The following is a 26,903-nucleotide window of genomic DNA, read 5'->3' as shown; positions in this document are numbered from 1 at the left end:
CATAAAAGGCTGTTGATTTTCTGAGCTAATTTTGGCAACCGATTGTGCAGTTTCCAAAGAGGATTCAGTGAAGATCCAAGTTAGTAAAATAATTTATCCTAACCTTTTTGGGGACATTTCTGCATCTAAAATTATTTTATCCACCTGAAGAATTTATTTTAGAGAATGCATAGTTTACTGTCATTGCTACAGTGTCCTTTTCATGTCCCTAAATTGCTTGGTACTCTCTTTCACATGATTTCAAGCCCTGTGTCATTTTCCTTTTAAGGGTGAATATACTGTCTTCTATGGAAATGTTCATTTGAAAGAAAACTATCCAATTAGAAATTTTCTGGTGGTTTTTCTTGGTACTTTTTGAGCATTTTGTGAATATGATTCTGCTGAAAGATTTGAAATGCCATTTGTGCAACAACATATGTAATAGCTGGCTCATGCTGTTATTTACATGAACCATATCGCATGTATTACTGTATAAAATGTGTATAGTTATTTACAAAAGATTATATAGTTATTTACATAAGATTGTCATTATTTCATACATGACACAAGTCAGAAATGCAATGACATTGACTTAAATTGAAAATGACTTAGAATTCTGGGATTGAAACTAAATTCAGAAATCCAGTGTCTGCACCATAACTGCCAACCAAATGTCTTGAAAAGCACGTTGAATAAAATCAGTGTCCAAAGGATGTCTTAGCATTATTGACAAATTAGCCTTTTAAGCTAATTTTTAAGCATCTGAAGAAGAGGAAGAAGAATTGGAAAGAAGTTGTGGGTAATCTTGACCCATAGACTTCACGGAACCTTTTGAGAATTCTTCATGTTTGCACATTTGGTGTGGCTTTGCTGCTTGAAGTTATGTGTGTATACAACAGCGAGCAGCTTTTCCTGGGCTATTAGCGTGGTACCGCATTTTCTTTAGGATATTGGCTTTGGGCTGGAAACACAGTAAGGAATTATCTTGATTGGGTTTTTCATTTGGTCTCATTTTGCATTCTGCTGCAGACAAACACTCAAATATTGAGAAACTGAAATACTTTGCCATCCAGTATTATGCAAGTGAAATTTAATACTTAGAATGTTAGTTTTTTGACAACTGATTTGATTGTTTTTAAAAAATGTTTGACATTATTCATCTTTTACCCAATTTTATCTTTTAATATTTATCGTGGTTTACAAGCAGATAAGATGATAGATTGTCATATGTTTATGAAAATGTGCAAGTATATATTTGGTATTAGTTTCACTTAATGAGTTTTAATCCTAGTTTTATGCAGAGTGATTAAGGTTGTTGTAATAGAGTAGGTATTTGTAATCTTTAAGATACCTCTTTTTAGTTTTTTTCTCGAAGGTATCACATAACAATTGATTTTCCTCTCCACTCTTCACTTATGTTTATTACATAGAAAGTGGACCACAAACATAATTCTACAATTGCCTAGGAACAGTGGTTGCCATGGCATTTTCAGTTTGATATACAGGATACAGCTGTCTTTGCTTCCAAAAATATGACTTGTTTCATTCAGCAGAGAAATGCAGCAGCACAGTACAATATTTAAGCTACTTCCTTTTTAAGGCTTTCCCGGATATAAGATATACTTTGTCATTGTAGTTGTCATCATATTTTCAAAGGATCATAATCACAATAGCAAAAGTAACAACGAATCCTTATATAGGTTTTACTAATGTTCCAAAGTTCTAAGCACATTACTCATTTAATGCTCACAAAAATCCTCTGAGCCATTACTTTTTAGGTTTCTCCCAGCTTTACCTCTGACATAAATGTAAAGAACTGTGCTCATTATAAAGTTGTTAAACTTTAAAGAACAATACTATTCAAAGAACAATAGGTCATTTATGGAATTAGTATGGATTTCTCTTCCTTATCTACTAGTATACAAAAGTTGTACCTCTCTGAAGTGCATGCTCAGTTAATAAAATATCAATGAAAATAGTCAGTGTTGGGAGTCTTCTTTACAAGGTCTCATAGTATGAAGTTTACTTAGCCTTTTTACCACTGTGACATTTGGGACCTCATGGGGGAGTCATGCCTTTCTCTGGTAACTAGCATGTATTAATAGAGGCCAGGGCAGAGAGAAGCAGGCCTCTTTCCTGGAGCCATAGTGATAAAACTATGGGGTCACTTGGATAACGCCTGCCATACAGCCTTGCCTTCCTCTCTGGGAAGAACTGAGTTAGTCCCAGTTTGTTCCCTTGATTGCTTCTTTACTCTGGTTGAGGCCTTACACTCAGTTAACCTGTAGATGTTCAGTATTCTCCTACCTGCCTCTAAGCACCTCTTGTCCCTGATCACTATGACCACAGAGAACCATGGTTACTACCATCCTCTGTCTTTTTAACTTGATCCTGAGCTCTTTTCTTCTGGTTCACCTTGTCTTTTTTCATCCAAGATGTACTACTGAGTTAGGCCCTCATCTTTGAGCATTTAAAAAATGTTATAAGTAAGGGATTACCACTAATAAGACTTACGTACTATCTCAAAGTATTGTAGGTTGATGAAATGAAAGCACAGATTGGCTCAGGAGGAGAAATATAAAAACCTCCCAAGGGTATAGCACAGGTTGTAAAATTTACTTTGTTTTTTCCTGATCTGCATGGAGAAGGGTTGGAAAGGAAGTATGTTGTGGCAGAAGAAGCCTTAGCCTGGCTTGAGAGACAGTCTTGTATCTACTAATAGGTCTATTATATTCTTCTTTGTACCTTTTATACCTACTAATAGGTCTATTTTTCTCATTCTCTTATTCATCTTCTACCTTGAAGAACAAACCATTGAACTTCTTTATGGGTTGGGTTTTGCAACTAAATTTCCAAAACTCTCTTCCAACTCTAGTATTATAAAGTTATTTTATTCTTTTGTTGTTTTGTAAAATTGACCTTTAACAGATGAACCTGCTTTGTTACATGGACCTTCGGTTTGATGAGTGTTAACCAGATAGTGAGGCCTAGTCCTGGTCTTATTCCTCTGAGGATTTTTGAACCCTCAAGTACAACAACAAAATACAACCTTGACTAACTGACATCTTTCTCCCTGAACTCCTGACTGTGACATAAAAGTCAACGCAAGTGCTGCGGGCATCTCTAAAACGAGGTAGAAAATATAAAATTTGAGGAAGATATGCTCAGGTTAATGAGTTTGTTAGCCAGATAATACAGATGTTATCGTTGACTAATGATGAGTTTAAAACTAGATGATTTTGAGAGAAATCTAGTGGCAAAGCTCAGCCACTCAGAATCCTTTGAAAGGATTTAATTTGTTACTAATTCAAAAAGGCACCAGTTACAAGTGGTGGTGATGGTGAGACACCTGTAAGTGAATCCAGCTCTAGTCTCAGTGCTTCCTCTTGGAGAATTTATTTCAGGAGATTGATAGGCACACCTTAAAACTGGCAGAACGGATGACTGCTTACGGAGTGTGGATTGGAGAGTTCCAGGCTCGAGTACTACTGCCCTGTTTCTCCTTTCCCTAAATACAGTTGTCTGGCACCTGAAATGTCACCTCTATTTCTCACACTTCTTCACTGATAGGATTTTTTTAAATTTAAGTTGGCCTATACAGGCTAAGACTTTCAGTGCTATCAATAAAGGATCTTAAAGCAGGATTATGTGGAGAATAAAAAAAAGAGAATACATAAGTCCTAGATTTTTAGGAGTTAGGAGGAAGTGCCACCCAAGAGGGAAAAGGGTCTAGAACAAGGAGATTCAGGGCAGCAAAATAAATGTGCCTTGGCCCACTGAAAGATAGCATTTCATTTTTATTTTCATTTTTTTAATTAATTTATTTTTTTGCTGAGGAAGATTGTCCCTGAGCTAAGATCTGTGCCAGTCTTCCTCTATTTTTTATATATGGGACACCGCCACAGCATGGCATAATGAGCGGTGTATAGGTCTGCACCCGGGATTGGAAACTGTGGACCTTAGGCCACTGAAGCGGAGTTCGAAAACTTAACTACTACGCCACTGGCTAGCCTCCAGCATTTCATTTTTAAAAATGTCATAAACAAAGAAACTGGCATGTATACTTTCATCCACTAGGAGCCAAAATAGACATGTATGTGTATACAGGTATAAAGAATATGTATCTGGGGACCATCCCGGTGGCGTAGTGATTAAGTTTACATACTCCACTTTGGCATCTGGGGTTCTTGGGTTCAGATCCCAGGCGTGGACCTGCACACCACTCATCAAGCCATGCTGTGGCAGCGTCCCACATACAAAATAGAGGAATATTGGCACAGATGTTAGCTCAGTGACAATCGTCCTCAAGCAAAAAGAGGAAGATGGGCAACTGTTAGCTCAGGGCCAATCTTCCTCACCAAAAAAAAAGCACGTGTCAAAGGTTGGACCCCAAAACTTCTGTGAGATGACCTACATTTGTTGGGATTAACAGTGATTTTTCTTTTTTTTCTCATCAGTGTATGCATTGTTTGCATCTTACATGAGATCGCGCTCATTTTATGATCAAATTGATGATAAAACTGATTTTATTATGATTAAAAAAAAACTTGCCTTCACAGCTTTGCCTATTTTTCAAATTCAACACAATACCTCATACTTCTATATTACATTTATTATATTATAATTATATTCTGAAGTTTAAGAAAATTGATTTGTCTAAGTTGTAAAATTATTTTAGAAAGAACTCTTCTATCAAGAGTTAAAAGAGTTCAAGCTTAACCTTCAGTTATATGAAAGTTCAGTCACTGGGCTGTAATTCATAGTAAATTAAAAAATATGTCATGGTATTTATAGAGTATGTCCAGATTGGAGAAGGATAATGTGAGTCTGTCCCTTAAGAAGAAGAAAAAAAATATGAGTTTTAAGACAATTTTAAGAGATTTCTTAGGTTCTCTTCTCTAACCCTAACCCTCCCCACATGTGGAAATCATATTAATAAGCAGAAATAAAAAGCTAAAAACTTCTAATAAAAACATTTAACAACATCATTGAGGTTGGGCCACTGTATTTCCATCTTTTGATTCCAATTTTTTCTTATTCTATTTGTATTCTTTCATTTAACTTTTTTATCCAGAATATATTGATTTCAATGGCCCATATCTTATAATTCAACTATGATTAATAAGTGATCTAATAACTAGTATAGGGCTAACAGTCAGTAAATCTATTGAATGCCATTCAATTCTATTTTCTTCAGCTAAATTTAGTTCCATTTTGAATGAGTGAATGCTGATCTGGGTGTGAATTCTGAGGGATTAAGTGTCTGGCATGGTTTTCAACTTGACCTTGCCACTTTCCCTGGTATATTCTGTTTCTCTATGCGGTATTTTCCTTTTCACAGACCGTAAAATTTAGTGATGTGCATTCCTGTTAGAGATGCAGTTTTCGATAAGGGCAGGCAGACTTAGTGACTCTAACTAAAGTAAATAATTGAATATCTCTAATAATTAACCAAAGCGTTTTTCTGCTGGTAAGTAGAAACCTCTCTTGTTTTCTTGTTTTGTAAACCCTTTGGACTTAAATATAATCTAATCTCAATCCCTTTTTATTTTATTTTTTATTTTTTTTAAAGATTTTATTTATTTATTTTTTCCCCCCAAAAGCCCCAGTAGATAGTTGTATGTCATAGCTGCACATCCCTCTAGTTGCTGTATGTGGGACGCAGCCTCAGCATGGCCGGAGAAGCGGTGCGTCGGTGCGCGCCTGGGATCCGAACCCCGGCCACCAGCAGCGGAGCACGTGCACTTAACCGCTAAGCCACAGGGCTGGCCCTCAATCCCTTTTTAAAAATTTCAGTCACAGTTTGACCAAAGGAATTCTATCTTGGTGGTAAAAACTAACAGTTCTAAACAGTTCTTTCACTTAATTGTTCATATTAAATTTATAAATATTTCAATTTTATATGCTATAATACACATCCAAAATTGGTGTTAAATATTTAGCTTTTATTAAATTCCTTTAAAGTATGATGGAGCTGCCTGAGGTGACTTAAAGGTGGAATTTTTCCGCACAGTGAATTACACACAACAAATTTGGCTTCTGCAGTGGACCAAGCACAAGTTCCTGAATGTTGGATGCTGTCAGGGTTTTAAGGCTGATTATAACTGAGACCCATACTAATAGGACTCCCACCACCTCTGTCACTAAAGAGCAAATACAATCTTAGAATAAATACTTCCTTTTATCCAAACTTTTTACTCTAATCTCTACATTATAATGATCATTTGCTTATTTTATTTACAGAGCACTTCCACATCCTTTAAAATAGACAAATGACATGGAATAATATTAGCTAATATTTATGGAGCGTGTACTGTATGTTAAGTACAGCACTAAGTATTTCACACATGCCATTCCACTTAAGCATCCAGACCCTTTTGAGGTGTAGGTACTGTGACTTTTCCCACTTTACAGACGAGGAGGCTGCGGGTTGCAGAGACGATAAACACATGCTGCCTGGTTCAAGCCCTGGCATTGTCTCCCAAGCTCATCTGTTTGGTATCCATTATACTGGGCTGCCTTCCAACTTGCAAACCCTCTGGAAGCCTCTCTCCAATTAGACAAACTCACACTCAAAAAATACTGGGTAGCTCAACCCTGACTAATGCAAGAGTAGAACTAGTGGGAGCCTATTGGGAGCACACTCTTGAGGTGCAGAGAAAAAAATAGGGTTTAAGAATGCTGCTGGTTATGCATTGGTGGCCTTCCTTACCTTTTTTCTTTCTTTTTTCAACATTTTATACAGGAACTTATGATACATTTACTTAAATAACTGTGGTAGTTCAGTGAATCTGCTTTTTAGCAGTAGTCATTCTTGAGTCAGGAGCCTCTCCGATCTTGTGTGCTAGATATGTATGTTCCATCCATATTCCTGAGTACACGCCGGTTTTCTTGGCTGCAGTCTATTTAGGAGAACCTAGATCTTCTAACTTAAATGCCCCTCCTTTTCCTACAGGCTTTTACCCAAGAGAAGGATGTTTTTAGTACATACAGAACATTTCTTCCTTAAGGCCTAGGGTTCCTCCATTTTGGTCTTAAAAGTGATGTTTTAGGGGCCGCCTGGTGGCGTAGTGGTTGGGTTCACGTGCTCCGCTTCAGCTGCCTGGAGTTCGCACATTCAGATCCCAGGCGCGGACCTACACACTGCTCATCAAGCCATGCTGTGGCAGCATCTCAGATAAAAAAAAAAACAGTAGAGGAAGATCGGCAACAGATGTTAGCTCAGAGCCACTCTTCCTCACCAAAAAAAAGAGAGGTGATGTTTAGTTAACACAAAATAACTCCAAGTATGATTTTTATTACCTTAACTTTCCTTGGTTGCTTCTTAGCTGATTGGAATCCTTTTCTAAGAGGCATTTAAAAAAAAAACCTCTTGCCTCTCTGTCTCAAAGGACAACAAGAAATATATATTAAGCATTTCCTTAAGTGATAACACTGATATCACTCGTATCTCAGGACAAAACTTAATTTTTGTCATTAGTCTGTTGCTCTTTATCGAAACTCACCACTCTCATTCTTTGAAAACTCCTGCCTTTGGCCCATCTTACATCAACTGTTAAATGTATGTTTTTGTCATAAACTTAATAAGTTTCAACCATTAATGGTGGATGGAATCTAGTTATGACCAGTCACATACCTGGTATTGCTCAGTGATGATCGTGCTCTCTTCCTCTAATGTCTTCGTTCTTAGTCTCTGATTCTATTGCTGCTCTAGAAACATACGTCCATTTACTTTCGTGATACACCCATACAACAGGGTAAAGGGGGTAAGTCTTACAGAATAAAGTTATAAAACATGTGATCCTTCAAAATGTTTATGTCTTTGCCCTTCTAGTCCATCAACTGTCTTCATAGATGCTATTGAAAATTTTTTGGCTTTTTGTGTGTGTGTGTGAGGAAGATCAGCCCTGAGCTAACGTCCATGCCAATCCTCCTCTTTTCGCTGAGGAAGACTGGCCCTGGGCTAACATCTGTGCCCATCTTCCTCCACTTTATATGGGACACCACCACAGCATGGCCTGACAAGTGGTGCATTGGTGCACGCCAGGGATCCAAACCCCGGCCGCCAGCAGCGGAGCGCGTGCAATTAACCACTACACCACAGGGCCGGCCCTTTGGCATTTTTAAAATCGTTCATTTACTGGTCTTTTCTATTACCTGATAAAAGCAGGCATGACATGAATTTCTCAGACAGTAGTATCTGTTTAGGAGTTAGAGCTCTTAAATTTTGATTATAATATAATAAAGCAGACAATATAGAAATAAAAAAGGGAAGAATTTATATACACAGACTCACAGATTTATATGAACCTATCCATAACTCAAACACAGAATAAAAATAGACTCATGTATTTCATTTATGATCCTAGAGGTCTTAAAATAAGCTAACATTTTTGTACAAGATATTTATATTTCTATGGATAAAAAATTTAAAATTTGTCAAAATATACAGATCAGTCAAAACGTGGGAAACAAGTTTTCAGCATGGAACCAGGAGATTCATGCATTCAGTAGTTACTTAATGGCCCCCCACTGCATTCTTCCTGATACACTAGGCCTGTGATGGGAATTCGGCATGCTTTAACAGGGCCTTACAGAAGAACATTCATCAAGAAATAAAATGATATTTCTACTGCTTCTGATTTTTAGATCAGTATTTTAAAAAGTGAAGTGCCACGTAGTTTTAGGAAAATTTTTGGCCTTCTTCCTAATGATCCCTAAATGTGTTAATTTTATAAGATAGCAAGTGCAAGTGTCTAAACACAGAGAAAAAACATCTGTAAGAGGGTTTTTATTTAAACTGTACATTCTACTCAAAATGATATTTAAATACTGCTAATCCAGCTGTATTATACATTTCTTTCTCAACTCTTTATGGCCAAGATCCCTTCTCCTGATTACTTCAAAAGTCCAACCTGCAATTGAGGCTCTGTCCCCACATCCACTCTGGAAGGAGGTGGGGACGAGGTGGGGAGGGGGTGTGTGTGGAGGAATGACCCTCAGATTTATCAGAATTGCAATTAGTGACTTTAAATCAATCTGGGTTTGAATGGCAGGCTTTAACTCTTTTATTGCTGGATTATGGAGAGGTCTGATGGGTTCTGGAGGAGGGACCAGAGTAATGAGGGGAGAGGAGGTTGGTGGCTGCAACTGTTTACCAACTGGTATGGAAAAATGGTTTAATGGTTTGACCACCAGTAAGGTCAGCCCGGTGCCACCCCATCCCACCCCCTGGTTAGGAGGAGTTAACCTTAGAGAGAGGTGTGTTCAGTCAAGTGCCTGCCACTGTGGACCTAACTCTGCTTCTGTCCCTATGAAATGACCTACCTTTCCCTTTACTTCCTAACACAGCTGCCAGGGATGACAACTAACTCAAACTTTTCTCTTTCGGGGCAGGCTTCCTTTCTTCTCTGGCAGATATATTACAAACTACAAAATAGTCAATTTACTAAATTTTTCTTGGTGTACAGCAAGGCATAAAGACTGAAAAACATCTTATGAGCTAGGCCGCTTCCCTTAGGTGTACTTGCATTGTCTCATAAGATTGGAATGGCCCAAGCTGTACACGCCAACCTAGTGCAAGTTTATCAAGGCCTTTTATTTATAAATGAGGAAGACAGTATTTCATTCATTCTTTCATTCCCTCCACAAATATTTATTGAGAAACTTCTATGAGCCAGACATTATTCTGGAGATGCAGCAGGGAGCATAACAGGAGGAAAAAAAATCTCTGCCCTTGTAGTCAACTCTAGTGGAAGGAGAGAATAAACAAGGTAAATAAGCCAACTATATGGTATGTTAGAGAGCTATTAAATGCTGCTCATAAAGATAAAGCTGGGAAGAGGGATAGGTAGGAAGTGTTGGGGGTCAAGGAGGAGCTCCTTGAAAAGGTGATGCTTGAGAAATGACCTGAAGAAAATGAGGGAGTGAGGCATTTTAAGTTGAGGGAGTGAGGCATTTTAAGTTATCAGAAGAGCATTCCAGGCACAGGGAACAGCAAGTGCAACCACCCTGAGGTGGGGACACTCCTGGCACATTTAAGGAGCAGCCTGAAAGGCAGTGTGGCTGGAGTGGAGTGAGCTGCTCCACACTTGGAGAAGGAGGCATTCAGAGATCAAGGGGCCAGGTCGACAATTGCCTTAGAAGTCGTTACAAGGACTTTGGCTTTTCTGTGCCAGTTGGGAAACTATTAGTGGGTTTTGAACAAAGGGACCTAATCTGACTTACATTTTAATAGGATCTGTTTGCTGCTCTGTTGAGAAAGGGCCGTAGGGAAGCAATGTTGAAGCAGAGAGTCCAATTAGAAGGTTCTTGATGATAATTTGGACTATGTGGTAGCAAGCCAACAGGGTGGACTTGATGCAGAGTGTGAGAAAGAGATGAGTGACTCCAAAGTTACTGGCCTAAACAGATGAAGAATGACTTGTTCTTTATTGAAACAGGGAAAACTGTGAGAACAGGATTATTTTTGATGGGGGAGGAGAAAGGAGGGATTATCAGGATCTCAGTTTTAGATACCAACTTTGAGAGGGCCTTAGACATTAAGTAGAGATCAGATAGAGGTCCAGGATAGAGACATAAGTTTGGAATTCGTTAGCATATAAATAGTACTTGAAACCAAGGGAATGGAGGAGATTACCAAAAGAGTGAGCATAGATAACAAAAGAGAATGTGTCCAAGAACGGAGATGAAAAGGAGCCAAGAGAGAAAACAGAGTTTGGATCTGTGCAGGGTAAGGAACGTGGTATCCTGGAAGTAAGACAAAGAGGATTTTAAGAGGATGGTCAACTCTGTTTAACGCTGCTAATAGGTCAAATAAATGAGTTCTAAGAAATAACCACTGATTTAGTCATGGGGGAGGTCATTGATGATTCTGATAGAAATAGTTTTAATGGAACAAAGATTGAGAAAAGTCTGATTGGAAGGGCTCCAGTGGGAGATGAGAAATTGGGAGACAAAAACTATGTATAATACTTTTAAGCAGGTTTATTGTAAAGGGAAAGAACGAGATGACATGGCAATGGGTCAGGAGGCACCAGGCAGCCTGCTGAGGCAGCATTGTCTTAGGATCTGCGAATGGTCACATGCTATGAGCGTGAACATTAGCTGTGTATAGAGTCAGTGATCTCAGATGACCTTGCCTTGGATAGACGTATAGATTTTTGAAATGTTTGTCACTGATACATTAGTGCTAAAAAGAGAAAGATTAATCAAGCCAGCTGTCTTAATGTACAAATATTCTTCCCCATTTCACTTCTTTATATCCAATATTTTCTCCAGATTTCTCTTTGAAAGTTAGTTTTTAACTGTATTGCTTATGAGTCCCCTACGTTATAGTTAATTGTTTGCATGTCAGCCTCCAATCCTAGCCTAAGTTTCTTGAGAAGGACCATATTTTATTTTTCTTTACGTATCCATCTCATAGCCTAGCTCCTGGCACATGGCAGATACTCCATAAATGTTTTTTGAATGAATGACTGTTATGTTCCATATTGGCATATGAAGTGTTTGACATAAAGGTCAGAGTCTTCCCAAAGTTTGCTATTAATTTCTAAATGGAGATTGTGTTTGGTCATTTTGTTTTCCATAGAGTTCCTGTGGAGCAGGCATAGTGAGGACAGGCTCGCTGCAGCTCAGTAGCACATCCGTTGGGAATTCGTCTTTGAAAAGGACAAAGCGAAAAGCACCTTCCCCACCCTCCAAGTTACCCCTGCATCAAAGTGATGAAAATAGTCATGCGACTGGTAATGTTACTTTTCCTGTTAACATTACGTTTGTATTGTACTTCGTTTAATGCAGACAGTAGAAATGATACACGTTATAAATCATGTCTTTTTATTAAATAATAGTGCTCAAACTTAGGCTTATAATTAATTAATTTTAATAATAATACTTAGTCCCTGATTATTCTCAACTGCATTTTTAAAATCTGTGACATAACAATATAAAATGAAAAAAATGTACAACTCCATGAGCATGTGATAATGTGTGAATTTATTCAGCAAGAAACTGCCTTTCCAGGATTGACTACATGTAGGATGGGAATCTAAGTAGACTTTAGTTGCATTAAAGCTGGACGGTAAAATGGCTTCTAACAAGGTTAGGGCTATCTCTTTCTGAATTACATAAAAATAACTAAGTTAAGCTACTAAGGAATTGATTCATTTGTGACTGTGACTTGTTTAAAAGATGCGTTGCTTCTGTCTTCTAGCCCTGGAGTCAGTCCCTTCAGTTCCTACTGACAGTGTTTCAGAAGCAAACTCTCCTGAGAGGCTGTCCAGCCCAGGTATGACGCCTTTACTCCACATCCTGTAATTACTGAAAAAGAACTGTCATGACGGTTGAGGAATGAATCTAGTTATAATGCTCTGTATATGAAAGAGATACATATGTGTTAACTCCATTTCCCAGATTTTATATTTTTGAAATGAAAAACTTCCCTCCCTGTGTTTAGAGTATGAAACTGGCAGAACTCCAAATTTCAGTTCTGCAATGGTACCTTGAGTACTTTCCTTATTAGGTCTCTTGTTTCTCTTTATGCAATGTCAGGTTACCATTTATTAATCTCCTTCCCAAGGGGAATGAGACACTTTGTTAGGAATGTACCTTGGTGTGTTCAGAAGAAAACTGACATGAAAGTGAACAGCACCATTCTTTATGCAACTGTCCTAGGTATGAATTCAGTATACGTAGTGTCCTAATCTAATGGTAAAATGTTATCATGAAATATTTTCTACTATATGGTCTCATTTTGGATTCTCCACAAATAAATAAAATTCCAATAAAAACAAAAGAATTCAATCTAATACTGTTTCCTAATATTTTTAATAATAGCTATTTAGTAGCTATTATAAGAATAAGTATGATAAAATTTCTTAATCCTAGACTTAACTTAAAGTTAGATATAAATGAATATGACAGACTAATAATGTCTAATCAAAAATAGAATATTACTATGTCAGTACTTTAGCATGGGGGTAATTTGATAGATATAAAAATTGCTTAATATAACTCTACCTAATTTTTATAATTTGTATTCACAAATATAGGAAAAACTCACAAGCACCCAAATGCTCCCAAATCTTTAATCCTTGAGTGATATTTAGGACTTTGGGATTTTGACACATCTTATGTAAGAATTCTTTCTTCTGTGATATTGCTATTAGATAACTAGTAATGATTTTTCTTAACTCCAACCCAGAATAATATCAATGATACTGTTTTGTTTGACAAAGACAATTGATTAGATAATATCAAACTGTATAAGTGAAATGAGAAGATTCCGAAGTATTAAATAAAAGGTGTGACTGCTATTTAAACTTTGCTTGATATCTATTTCTCTTTCTCTTCCGTTTGTTTGTGTTACCTCTTTTTGTTTAATGCACTGAGAATTGTGAGCTAACAATTCTTATTTCTTCCAAAATGCCTCTCGATCTCTGCTTGCCTTAACTCTGTTGTCTAAGTGCCATTTCCATGGATTTTACTTCTTTGGCAGAAGCCTCCCTTAGCCTTGGGCTCCCCGGTCACGAACAGTGCCCTGTGCTCAAAGTGATGGATGAAGCCTCTCTCTCCGAGTGCCCTGGAACGCCCGAAGCAGCTGTAGCCTCTCTGACATGTAGGTGACCAGACCTTTCCTGCCTGGTGCTTTGTTTAATGCAGATTAAGAGGTCATCACATGTAGATTTGGTTACTTCTTCATCCCTTGTATAAAGATGTCTTGTAAACAAATAGTCGTTTCCCCCTTTTCACTTGAAATTTTATTACAGGTTTGGAGTTTGATATTTTCCCTTACTAGACAGGTGAATATGGCAAGGTGTAGGATGAATAAAATCAGTGACTCTGAGAATTTCAGCTTCTCTTCTGTTTGGCTTACTGCTTTTGGCAAAACTGTTTGAACTTTATTATTTCCAATGTGTAACTATATAATTATAAAAGAATATATATATTTCTTCTTTATTGAACTACTCATTTGTTATCTAGGCATGCCTTATTTTCTATAGTATTGCTTTTGATTGAGATTTTTATTTTTAAATTATTGAAATTATTTTATTACCAGATGGGAAAATTTTATAGTTAGGTAATACTTGAATTTTATCATAAATAATTTTGCTCAATTTTTCAGTGACTCAGAAACAGCCCTTATCACCTCAAACCAGTTATTTAAAATTAGTATACTATTATATACTGCTTATAGGAATGCAAAATTGTGTGGCGAGTTTGCAAAATAGTTTAGCAGGTTTTTTTTTTAAAAATAAAATTTAAGCATTCATTTTCTATACCAACCAGCAATCCCACTCCTAGGTATTTTCTCAAGAAAAATGAAAACCTACATGCACACAAAACCCTCCATTGTGTAAATTATTGTGTAATTCATAATTGCCCCAAAAGGGAAGCAACCCAATGTCCCTAAACTGAGGAATGGATAAACAAACTGTGGTCCGTCTATACATACATTGGGATACTACCACCTAGCCGTAAAAAGGAACAAATAACTAATACATGCAACAATGTGGCTGATCTCAAATGCACTGTGTTAAATGAAGGAAGCCAGACTTAAATGGCTAGATGCTGTATGATTTCGTTCATATGACATTCTTGCAAAGGCAAAAATATAGGTATAATGGTTGCCAGGGGCTGGGGTTGAGAGAGGGGTTGATTACCAAGGGGCAAGGGGGAGTTTGGGAGATGATGGAATTGTTCTATATCTTGCTTATGGTGGTGGTCATACAACTATATATATATCTGTCACATTGTATTCCAAAAATGATCAATTTTACTGAATATACCTCAGTTTAAAAAAATGAAATAGAAAACAACTCTGGTAGTAACTATAATAGTGTCGGACACAGTGAGCATTTTTTGAATGAATGACTAAATAAATTTTAAAAAAACGTAGTTCACCAGAATAGATTTAATTTAATACAATTCTATTTTAGCAAAGAGTAGTATTAGTCAGACAGTTTTGCCATTTTAATTACCTCCAGGAAAAATATACAAGGTATCCCAAACGTCTTAGTGAAATTTTAAGCTTTAATAACTTGCAAGTAAAATGCTACAAACTTAGAAAAATGTCTCTTGAAAGTTTAATTATTTAAATTTCTTTTACATGTATTAAATTCTATGAATTTTAAATAATTTTTTAATTTTTTTTAATTCAGTCAATTTTTCTATCTTTAGAGGGACTGAAAAAATTAAGATAAAAAATATGCAAATTATATGAAGCTAAATAAGTGTAAAAGAAATTTCAATAACTACACTTTCAAATGATGTTTTCTGTAATTTTTTAATATTTATACTTTAGAAGTTGTTAAATCTTAAAATTACACTAAGATCTCGGACACTCTGTGTTCTTTGAAAGTGAATATTCTTCCTTTAGAACTTATGAAGCTGAAATACGAGAGTTGTGATATAACACTTGTGAAAATTAGTCATTGTTCACAGTGTCCACCCCAATTTTTTTTTTTTATCTTAGTCCTAAAATTTGGCCATTGTATCAGTCTGTTAACACATACAAAACAAATGTGATTTAATATTTTTCAAAGCTTGGAAAAATCTGTACTAGTCAAATAGCAAACTGTGAAAGTTCTCTTGGATGATTAGAACTTTTTAAAATAATCACAGCCTTTTCTAAGACTTTTAATGATAGGAATATTTTTCAAGCTAGTAAAAAAATATATATTTAAGCAACACTATATGATGCTTGTAACTACCAAGTTATAAAATCCCAGAAAAATAATTTGAAAAGATTTTTGAAACATGTAACTCATTCTCCATACTTTAATTAACAGTTTCTCAGTGAGGGTCCATAGTCAAAGAAAAGTTGTGTATCTCTGAAATACTCATGATGGGCAAGGGAAAAATATGTATGATGATCAATACTTTGCGAAATGTTACCTTAGTTAGTCAGATTTCCAAAAGAGCTTAACGTATATCAGGGAGCCATTTATAAAACACATTTGCATCTAAACCAGAGCAGCCATTCATTTTTCTCAATACACAGTTTTCAAATTACATAAACACACTCTTACTATATAGATGTAATATGCTATCGTAGACACATAATATTGTACATTGGCATCATAATGAATATTTCACGTCATAATAAACAACATTTGCCAAAATATATATATTTAAAAATTCACTTAAATTCTTTATATTTTTTCTGTTGAGTAATCTATTTTTTATTTACAAGAGAATGCCATTAAGATTCCCCATATTTGTTTATTAAAGAGCACAAATAGCACACTTTCTGTCTATATGCCTAAAGATAAAATTAAATACATTTTAAGTACTTTAAATAGTCTTCAAATATGTTCAACTTTTTATTAAATTTGTAGATGTGCTGATCACTATAATCCAGTGCTATACTACTCTTCTTTTCCCCTCTTTGTGGTAAAATTAAACTTTGTTCAGCTGCTATTGTGTAAATGGAAGTGTTGAATTATATTTAAACAAACAAAGATCCAGAACCTCATTCTTTGGTTTAAATTTACTTTCACAGCTAGTGTGGACACTAACTGCTTAGGATATCTCCTTCTCTTTTACCTTGTTGGCCATTTGCTGTTGGTGCTAAGGAATAATAATAAAACACATTTTTATACAATGAAATATTAACTATAGCTATTGAAAAGAATCTCTCTTTATCACACACACACACACACACACACACACACATTGATATGGATGATCTTTAAGATATAGTAAGTGGAGAAAAAAAAGGTAGGTGGAAAACATGAAGTATAGTATGCTTCCATTTACGTTAAATAATGCAACAAGAAAGAAAGAGAAGGAAACGTGCGTATGCATGTCTGCTTATATATGCTCATTATACTTTCTGATAATATATAGGAAAAAACTGTTAAAGGAACTTGCCTCTGAGAATCAAACTGGATGGGAATAAAATTAATTTTCACTGTGTAATACTCATTCTATTGTATTTTTAAAAATTATATTAAGCATCTAAATCAGTGGCTTTTAACCCTGGCTGCAAATTAGAATCACCTGAGGAGCCTTAAAATCTTGGTCCTACTCCTTAGAGATTCTGATTTAACAGGTATGGTGGAGGGAGTAGGAAGCATCAATATTTTTAAAAGGGGCTCAGATAATTCTCAATTGTGGTTAGCACTGATAACCACTGAGCCAAATTTTATAAAAGTGCACTTGTAGACAATATAAAGATCTCATGTTTTTTTTTTAATTTGTATTTAGAGCTATTGCAGAACATGAAAATCATTTAAACTGAAAGATATATTCTTAAATGAAATACATAACTTGAAGTTTATTAGTTTAAATAATCTCTTTTTTCTACCATGAATAAAACCTAGAGTGATATCATATTATTTTTAGACGTATATGTGTCTGAGATAATCTGATTATATGTTAACATGATTAATCACCATTAAAAAAGTATTTCACTATTAGTTTTGAACCAGAATTTAAAAGAGCTCGGCTAACTATTATTTTAAAAATTCTTTCCTTGCCAGGATTGCATAGGATGAATGAGGCAAATTAATATTTAGTATTATATCTTCATTTCTTTGTAGCTGGAATAAGCTCTGATTATAGCCTTGAAGAGATAGATGAAAAGGAAGAACCGAGTGAAGTGCCTAAAGATGAGGCTGAAAATATTTCTCTGAAGTCACAAGATATTCCTTTTGGATCTACTGATATAACAAATACACTGAAAAATGATCCTGACTCAGCCCTTGGCAATGATACTGGAGAGTCCTCACAAAACTCCAAAGAAGAAAAACAAGAAGCTAGAAACACAGATGGGCAGTAAGTCATCTGTGTGCCAGAAGTGTTGGTAGCGGTTTGTTTAATTAATACTAGTCTTCTGAAATATAGTTCTGATGTTTTAAACACAAATATAGTCATCCCTTTAGTTTAGACTCTATCCCTTTTACCATCATTATAAAAATATTTATTAATAAAGTATTTAATTGCATATAATTGTTTTTAAATAAAATCAAATTCAACAGTTTTGGTATCCCTGTGTCAGATAAACCATAACATGTAATTAATTTATGACTCAAATATAAAAATTTTTATTTGTATTGTATGTGTTTTACGTATTAACTATTTGACCTAAATGAAACATTTAATTTTTAATTTTGACCAAGTTCTCCTCAAAGATTTTCACTGACTGATGCATAAAACAATTCTGCATATTACAGTATGATGTTAAATTACTAATATTATTTTTACAGTCAACTTTATGATGTAGAGAAAGCACTTTCCACTTGGTCCTAGGAACTGAAAGCTATAGTACAGTACACTTATATTATGTTAGAAATGCCACACCATGAATAAAGATGAAATCATCTAGGCAAAATAAACCATCTTCATCAAAGTTTTACTATAATTTGCATGGGATTGTCTTCAAATTAAACTCTTCTATCACCAAAAGACCCCAGTGAGTTCAATCCACATCCTGATTTGCCAGAAGTTGACCTTGCCAGATGCAAGACTAAAATGTTTCATTTAGGGGGCTGGCCCGGTGGCTTAGTGGTTAAGTGCACGCGCTCCGCTGCTGGCGGCCCAGGTTCGGATCCCGGGTGCGCACCGATGCACCGCTTGTCCGGCCATGCTGAGGCAGCGTCCTACATACAGCAACTAGAAGGATGTGCAACTACGACATACAACTATCTACTGGGACTTTGGGGAGAAAAAGGGGAAAAAAAGGAGGAGGATTGGCAATAGATGTTAGCTCAGGGCCAGTCTTCCTCAGCAAAAAGAGGAGGATTGGCCACGTTAGCTCAGGGCTGATCTTCCTCACAAAAAAAATATATATATATATTTAATTTAGTTTCCTTTTTATTTAAGAGACAATCGATAGTAACAAAAAGACACTTTTCTTGGAAAAGTGTCCATTTTCCCAAGCTTCTTACATCTTTGTCTGTAATAGGACCACCATATGAAAGGTAATGTTTCATAGCAGCATTTCCTCTCAGTTGTATTTTTTTCTTTGCTATTAAATTTCCAGTATTTGGCAAAAAAAAAAGATGATTATTTCAGTCCATCTGTCTTTGGAAATTATTGCCTGTTTTCTCATTGTGTAAGTGTGTGTTTGAATAACATCAATATATAACATACAATATTTCGTATTGTATGTCACATATTTTACAGGGGACCACACATTATGGTGTATAATGCAAGCAATGAAGAGAGGGTAGTTGACAGTGTAAGAAACTTGAAGTCATTGGGCCCAAACCAAGAGAATGGTGAGTTCTACAAACACTAATAGCCAACACTTTCATAGCACTTACTATGTGCCAAGGACCATTCTAAACACTTCAGTCATGTGTCACTTAATGACGTTAAGAGGATACTTTCTGAGAGATGTGTCAGACGATTTCACTGTTGTGCAAACATCATAGAGTGTACTTACACAAACCTAGATGGTATAGCCTACTACACACCTAGGCTATATGGTACTAATCTTATGGGACCACTGTCATATATGTGGTCCATCATTGACTGAAACGTCGTTATGTGATGCATGACTGTATATTAACTCATTTAATCTTTATATTAACTCATTTATGAGTATTATTATTTTTAGTCCCATTTTATTGATGATGGAGCCCCAAAGATATTATGTAACTCACCTGAGGTACCACAATTACTAAGTGATAGACCTCGGGTTTGAACTCAGGCAATATTACTCCAAAGTGTGCTTTTAACTACCGTGTGTACTACTTCTGTTGTTGTTAAATCTTAGAAGTTATCTGTCTTAGATATTGGATCTTAAAGATGTGTACTCTATGCATCTTCTTGTGCTATATTTCTCTTTATTCCTTCTACTGACTCCCTAGTCCAAGCCTGTTTTACTTCATACCCAAGTTGCTATATCTTGGGTGAAACTTGTCTGCCTGATTTTAAGTCTCTAATCATCTAATTATGTAATGTTCTTTACCAGTATTTCCCACTACCCAGCCTCATATCAAGACAATTCCTTCTCTTTCTCATGCTATATTTCACTCAGTTTTATAATTAGGCCTATGTTCCTTTTTGTCTGCATGGAAAGCAATTTTCTACCTATCGTCACCCGTTCAACTACTATCCAAATCCTGCCACTTCCCTTATTTTGTTACTTGATCACTAGAAGCCATGTAGTTCCCTGATCTTGACTCCTCACCCAGATTGGACAGTTTTGGATCAGAGAAATTATATCTGATAATTTGTTTGAACTCCTCATAGTACCTAGCATAAAACTGAGATACTGTTAAAATACATACTTAGGATTGAATTTCAGAAAAAATGATATTACACAAATAGAAGATGCAAGGAATGCACAAAGGTATTTTAAGGGAATATGAAGGAAGTGACTTATGGATTCTCATATTCCAATCTATTATGTTAATATACAAAACTAAGTTAACATTCTTAGAAAACATAGGGATATATATATATTCATATTTGGATAAAACATGGATTATCCCAGTGTCACAAATAGATGGATAGATCGATAGATATAGATATATGTCATTTTACATATGTAATATGTGTTGGTTAATTTGAATATGTAGGTCTCTGATTCAGTGCTATCCCGAGATACAATACTAAGGTCTAAAAGTATACAATTTCCCATTCTTTTCCTCTTGATTCAGTTTTTTACAACATATACTATGATGACAATAGCATTTCTATTGAGAAATCATAATTTAAAAGCTGTTTCCTTCTTTTTAAAATCATAGTCACATTAAACCATTTTTGCTAAGATTTTGGCATCAAGTTAGTGCTGGGGTCACAAGTACATTTCCATAATAGTATTTATTGTGATTTGCACTTGATTTGCAATGACCTTTGTCAACTCTGGTGATTTTTAAAATAAATAATTTCTGTTATCCTTAAAGTAGTTTTATTCTGTTTTTCCTCCTCCTTTTTTTACCTACCCTGTATACTTATCTAAATCATCCTTTTGTCAGGTTGTAGAGGTTGGTGTCAGTTTTGAGTAAGGGAAGGACAGGATAGTACAAAATATACCTTCTCCCTCTACTGGCCATTCTTGGAAAATGGCGTAACCATTCCCTGACACTTGGTTAGCATGATTATCAGTTTTGTATGAGGATGGATTAGCTAATAAATTCAGTAGTAATTCTAGGTTTCCAGGCCTGACAATCATTGGGAATAATCATGAAACTTTGATGAGAAATTCAGAGTTAGACAATGATAAAGTAGGTGTAATCCACTGAAAATGTGAAAAATAGAAAGCTGGAGTTCTAAAACCAATAAATTAGGATTTGTTTTAGGAGATTTAATTTAAAATATATTTTTACGTTGATTTACTTCCTTTTGGAAAATATTTCTATTGTGTAGCTGGAATATATCTATAGTCAATGGAAAATAAGAAATAAACAAGAGAGAAGGAAATACATTTAGGCTCATTTCCTGGTGCCAGAGACCATTTCTTATATTCTTTTGTGCTTGTAGCAGTGTTGAGAGTAGTAGTTTTCATATCGATATGAAAAATAGATATGATATAGATATGATAAAAATAGATATTATATTTTTCATATCGATATGAAAAATACTTGTGAACCAAGTAAATAAGTACATAGGCAGAAATGTGCCTCTTCCATGGTTCCTAATCACATATGTCCTTAACTTTATAAATTACAAAAGTTAATAATTACTAGTCTTTGAGAGAAGTCACTCCTACAGACAATACATATTCTGATCATCAGTTGCATTTTATTTGGGAAGAATAAAAATGAATTCCATGTTAAAATTATATATTTAATATAGGAACCTTGCAACATAATAAAGTATAACTACTATGACCAAATAATTGTGCAATTAGGCAAGATTTAAAAATATGAAGATATTTTAAAAAATTGTTTCTACACAAATTTATCTGGCAACATGATTTTTTATTTGCATGCATATCTTTCTTTTTCCTTTTTTAACAGAGGACGTATTTTAAGTAGCTTATGACATTTTAGGCAGTGAACTTGATCTTTATCTTATAGGTGAAAGTGAGTGATGATAAAACTTTAGAGAAATACTTGGCATTCATTCACAATTGCACTCCCAAGGCCCACATTTCGCTCTCGCTGTACAATCTACCATATCTGAAAGGGGAGACCACTAAGGATTTGAAGGTGAGGGCTAGTTGGTCATTCAGGAGAAATGATTCTTCCGGGCATTTTACTAGAGGAGCACAGTATATACATCACTTCGCTCAGTATAGACACATGGCGCGCACTCATAAAACCTGTGTTTCCTTCCAGATGCCTCATTCCAATTCTTTGCCATCGTGTTATTGGCTGTCAACTGTTGCTTTGTTAACCTAGACACTGACAGATGATGTAATTTTCAGGAGGTCTGAATTAGAATTAAGAGGAAAAGTAGTGCAAAGAAGAGGGAGGTTATTTTCTCTACTTGGACTCTAACACGAGAAGGATAAGGGTATCTTTCCCACAGAGAAAAATCAAAACCCACGTAATTGTTTTCGTGTAATTGAAATCACCCATAGTATGACTAAAAACAAAGTCCTCTAAAAGTCTTTAGCAAGGACATTTAATTAACAAGACAATAATCTTAGATTCTATTTTTACTTCAACTCTTGAAGATAATGTTTCTGTTGTCTGCCTTAATTAAAAGTAATAAGATTTGCTGAGATTGTTTCCCTTTTAATGTTAGGTATGAAATATAAATACACTAAAGGCTATAGAAGGACAGAGGGAGAATCAACATGGAAAAAAAACAGAAGAATAAAAAATATATTTTTTGAATTTGTCAATATCTTGTCATTCTTAACAATGACTGAAATGTGAAGTCTTTACTTATAAGAAGAAATGTAGCTATCTTCTGTGGAGTGCTTATTCTTGGTAATACCCTATCCTAATAAGCACATCATATAAATGATATATAAAATATAATACCTATTTTTACCTTTTTACATCTGAACAAACTGAGGTTCAAAGGGGTTAAGTAACATGCTGTGGCCACAGATTGTAGTTAATCAAGCCGGGTTCCAGACTCAGGTCTCTATGACACCAAAGCCCATGTAGTTTTCTCTAAATGCCACTACCTTCTTTTGTATAATTAATGAGCTGAAAATTGTCTGTAGAATTCAAACTAACCTTTTTCAGTTTCAGGGAGGCAGGCATTGAAAACTTGAGGTTTTTCTAGTTTATTCATATACTTGATGACTTTTTTTTTCTCTCAGTAGATCAAAATGAAATAATTATCATTCCAACGAACACAGAAGGTAATATGAAAAACAGAGTGAGGAGAACAGAAATCAATGCAGGAGGTGTTGCCAAAAATAACAATGTGGACATGGAAGCTGACAGACTATCAAACTGTGAGGCACATAAAACTAATACTGCTAGAAGTTACAAGGAAAATCATCCAGTTACTTCAGTAGTACGAGATCAAAAACGGAATCAACCCAGTGCAGAAAAGACAAAAATGCAAGATGCAGCAATTCAGACAACCCCTTCCTGTAACAGTTTTGATGGGAATCACCAAGATCGTAATTTGTCTGACTTCAAAGTTGATGAAAGTGTGCAAACTTCAAGTAACAACAAATCAACTCAACACTCACCTTTAAGTCCACAAGGCTCTGTGGATACCTCAAGAGAATTCAGGAGTCAGGGCCCCCTAATTGAACATTCAGAAGATCGACTCACCAGAAAAGACCCAATTTGTGCACAAGGTAATGATGACCTTTTGCCTCCTGTCGATGGGATTGATAAAAATTCAACTGCTTCTTATATAAAGAATTATCCACTTTACAGACAAGAGTACAATCCCAAGCCAAAACCTTCAAATGAAATTACAAGAGAGTACATACCCAAAATTGGGATGACTACTTATAAAATAGTGCCTCCCAAATCCCTGGAAATATCGAAAGATTGGGAATCAGAAACCATAGGGTATAAAGACAATCAGGAGATACATACTTTAGGGGAAAAGCACACTCATGAGAATGTAAAAGAAACTGCAATCCAAACAGAAGATCTTGTTATTTCTGAAAGCCCAAAGGAGCCACAGGCAGACCTTAAAGGGAAGCCTACCCCGAGAACAGAGCATCAGGGGCGCAGTGGGCAGAGCTCTCCCCCAAGCACCACCAAGAATCCTCTGAAACCTACTCCCAGAATGACGAGAGACACTGGCACAGCTCCTTTTGTGCCAAATTTGGAAGATATAAACAATATTTTGGAGACAAAATTTAAATCTCGGGTTTCAAATCCTCAGACCAAACCAAGTTCTTTTTTCTTGCAAATGCAAAAAAGAGTTTCAGGTCACTATGTGACGTCTGCAGCTGCCAAGAGTGTCCACGCTGCCCCTAATCCTACTCCGAAGGAACTAATAACGAAAGAGGTGGAAACGGATATAACACCTCCTCCAGAGCAAACTCTTTCCCCCTTAAGTAAAACAGTTCACTCTCCTCCACAGCCCCACATGAAAAACACTAATGATGACATCATCAGTAAGAAGCCTCCTGAAACCTCTCCTCCTCCCGTAGCTCCGAAACCTGTTCCTCTCCCCGCGAGGCAGTTGGCTGCACTAAATCTGAAGACTTTGAAAACTTTTGGCGCCCCGCGACCTTACTCCAGCTCTGCTCCTTCGCCGTTTGCCCTCGCTGTGGTGAAACGGTCACAGTCTTTCAACAAATCACGCAGAGAGTCGTGCGATGAGGGTGCGTCCTCCCAACCTCCAGCGGACACAGAGGAAGGGAAGACTCCTCCTGTAGATAAATTTGTGGACATCCCACAACTAGGTGTGAGTGATGAGGTAAATGTTACCTTTTTAAAAATAAAGGATTCTTATACAACGTGGTTTACATGGGGGTTAACAAGCTTGTGGGTATGTTTATTACTTATGTCTGCATTCATATTAATCTGATATCAAGCTACTGTAAGGAAAAAAGTGGTAATACGTAGAATCCAATTATTCACTCAGAATTATTATAATTCATATAACTTGATCGAATATTACTGTAAGGTCATCATTATATAATTGTATCCTTAGCAAATATTTTAATTTAATGTTTCTCTGCTCATACATTCATATAATGTACTAGTTTATAGTTCTGACTATATTTTCCTGTGTTTTGCTATCTCAATCTGTTTATAACCTTTCTGGATGTTCTGGTTTACTTGATTTTCTTCTCCAATTCTACATAATAGCAAAATTGATAGTTTCAATTATATAGAAGCGTAAGCAGTATCAAAGACTAGATAAAATAACCAAACATAGCTACACATTTTCTATCCTATACATTCAACCTCAGCTTACCAAACATTTTTACATGTAAATAATTTAAATTGAAACCAGAGTTCAAATATGTAATTTTCTTAATTTCCCATTTTGTTAATTCAGTGTCATCTTTTCCAATTATATGTATGTTGACCAAAATATCATTTAACTACAATCTAACCTTAATAATTTACAAAACGGGTGATTTGTTGACTTAGCGTTTGGTTGACTAAGCGTTCTAATTTCCTAGGTTCAGATAGTATAGTCAAAGGAGAAGATGAAATTCACATATGAATTATGATAATTCACATGCGATTTTTAAAAAATACTTTGTGTACTTTTACTCTGATAGTGTTTAAAGAATACTTTCATATTTGTGTGACAGTTCCAGAAGTATTTTATACTACTTTTTCAAACATTCCTAGTGTAACAGAACATTAACCATATTGCCAAGTAAAGATTTTTCCATAATTTTAAAGCAATATTTATCTTGAAGAATATTTCTTCATATATTTCACATTTATGTTTATTACTTTGTTATAATGTCAGGAAGAGATGTATGGTATAGAGATTAATTCTTTACTTGGGAGCAAAGCCTGCGTTTTTTCTTGGGATGGAATATCATTCCTAAACAACGGAAGCTTGATTTAGAAAATACAGTTTTTAAGCCATTGCCTGAGCTCTGTTTAGCTCATCTTTTGTAAAGATATTTATTTGGCACTTTGAAAAAGACATTTTTAAGATTTTTTGATAACAGTTGCCAGTTAAATCAGTTACTAAATATTCTTTCCTAAGATGTTTAATTAAATTTTTGATTCTTCAATTTCTTCAAATAAAAATTCCTAATTTTTATTTTTAGTCTCATGGGAAAAATAAGGAAACATGGCCAACACTTAGTCCCTGTGACTTCTAGAGGCACAAAATAAGCTGTTACATGTAGCATAGTAATTAATATTCCTTTATTAGAAGATATGCTAGATTCAACCAATATGAAATTGCCAATATTTGTCCATTTTGTACCTTCAAAAATAATAATTTCACAACCTAATATGTTGGAACTATGACAATGGGTTATTTTTTAGTCTGTGGAATATTTTTATTGTTAATTTGGCTCTTCTAGCCAACTCCATTGGAGAAATTAGCATTATTTGACTCAAGGACAGTAAAATTACCCCCGTGTTCATGAAACAAAGAGAAGTACCACTTTTCTTCCTTAGCCCCCTGGGTTCAAGAGAAGGGAAATTAATGCCCTCATCTTCCGACTAAGCCCTGGCAGCAGAGATAATTTAGCGGGTAAGGAAATAGAGCTTTGCCTAGAACAGCAGTGTGGCAAATGATGATTTTTAAAGAACAATTGATAATGAAAATTTTTTGAAAAATGGCCCGTTCTTTACTTGGTATTTATATAAATATTTTGCATCTATTTTTATAGGAAAATAACTCTGCACATAATGAACAGAATTCCCAAATACCATCTCTGACTGACTGCCCATCATTCACCCTTAAGAGACAAAGTTCTTTAACATTCCAGAGCTCTGACCCAGAACAGATCCGACAGAATTTGCTGACTGCAATCCGTTCTGGAGAGGCTGCTGCCAAATTGAAAAAGGTAAGTTTTCTTTATCAGATGGATGACAGTGGGTTTATTTTCAACATTGTCAAACTAATGCTTAGGGGAAATTGTTTTCTGGCATTTAAATCTGAATAGG

The 26,903-nt window shown here is 35.5% G+C and overlaps 1 protein-coding gene across 1 annotated transcript in view; it reads left to right on the top strand.

The window, feature by feature from the left end:
- Nucleotides 1-26,903, top strand: part of COBLL1 (cordon-bleu WH2 repeat protein like 1) — a 154,627-nt gene that overhangs the window by 120,223 nt on the left and 7,501 nt on the right. The window contains exons 9-15 of the mRNA XM_087434927.1: nucleotides 11,570-11,723; nucleotides 12,191-12,265; nucleotides 13,475-13,594; nucleotides 17,523-17,757; nucleotides 19,108-19,202; nucleotides 23,159-24,729; nucleotides 26,627-26,803. Coding sequence (XP_087291053.1) covers nucleotides 11,570-11,723; nucleotides 12,191-12,265; nucleotides 13,475-13,594; nucleotides 17,523-17,757; nucleotides 19,108-19,202; nucleotides 23,159-24,729; nucleotides 26,627-26,803 — 2,427 coding nt within the window. The remainder of the gene's footprint in view (nucleotides 1-11,569; nucleotides 11,724-12,190; nucleotides 12,266-13,474; nucleotides 13,595-17,522; nucleotides 17,758-19,107; nucleotides 19,203-23,158; nucleotides 24,730-26,626; nucleotides 26,804-26,903) is intronic.

This window comes from Ceratotherium simum, chromosome 9, assembly GCF_057802395.1.
Source record: "Ceratotherium simum simum isolate JZ-2026a chromosome 9, ASM5780239v1, whole genome shotgun sequence".
Classification (NCBI taxonomy): domain Eukaryota; kingdom Metazoa; phylum Chordata; class Mammalia; order Perissodactyla; family Rhinocerotidae; genus Ceratotherium; species Ceratotherium simum.
The sequence above is the reverse complement of the archived record's forward strand: the minus strand, read 5'-3'. Positions and strand labels throughout refer to the sequence as shown.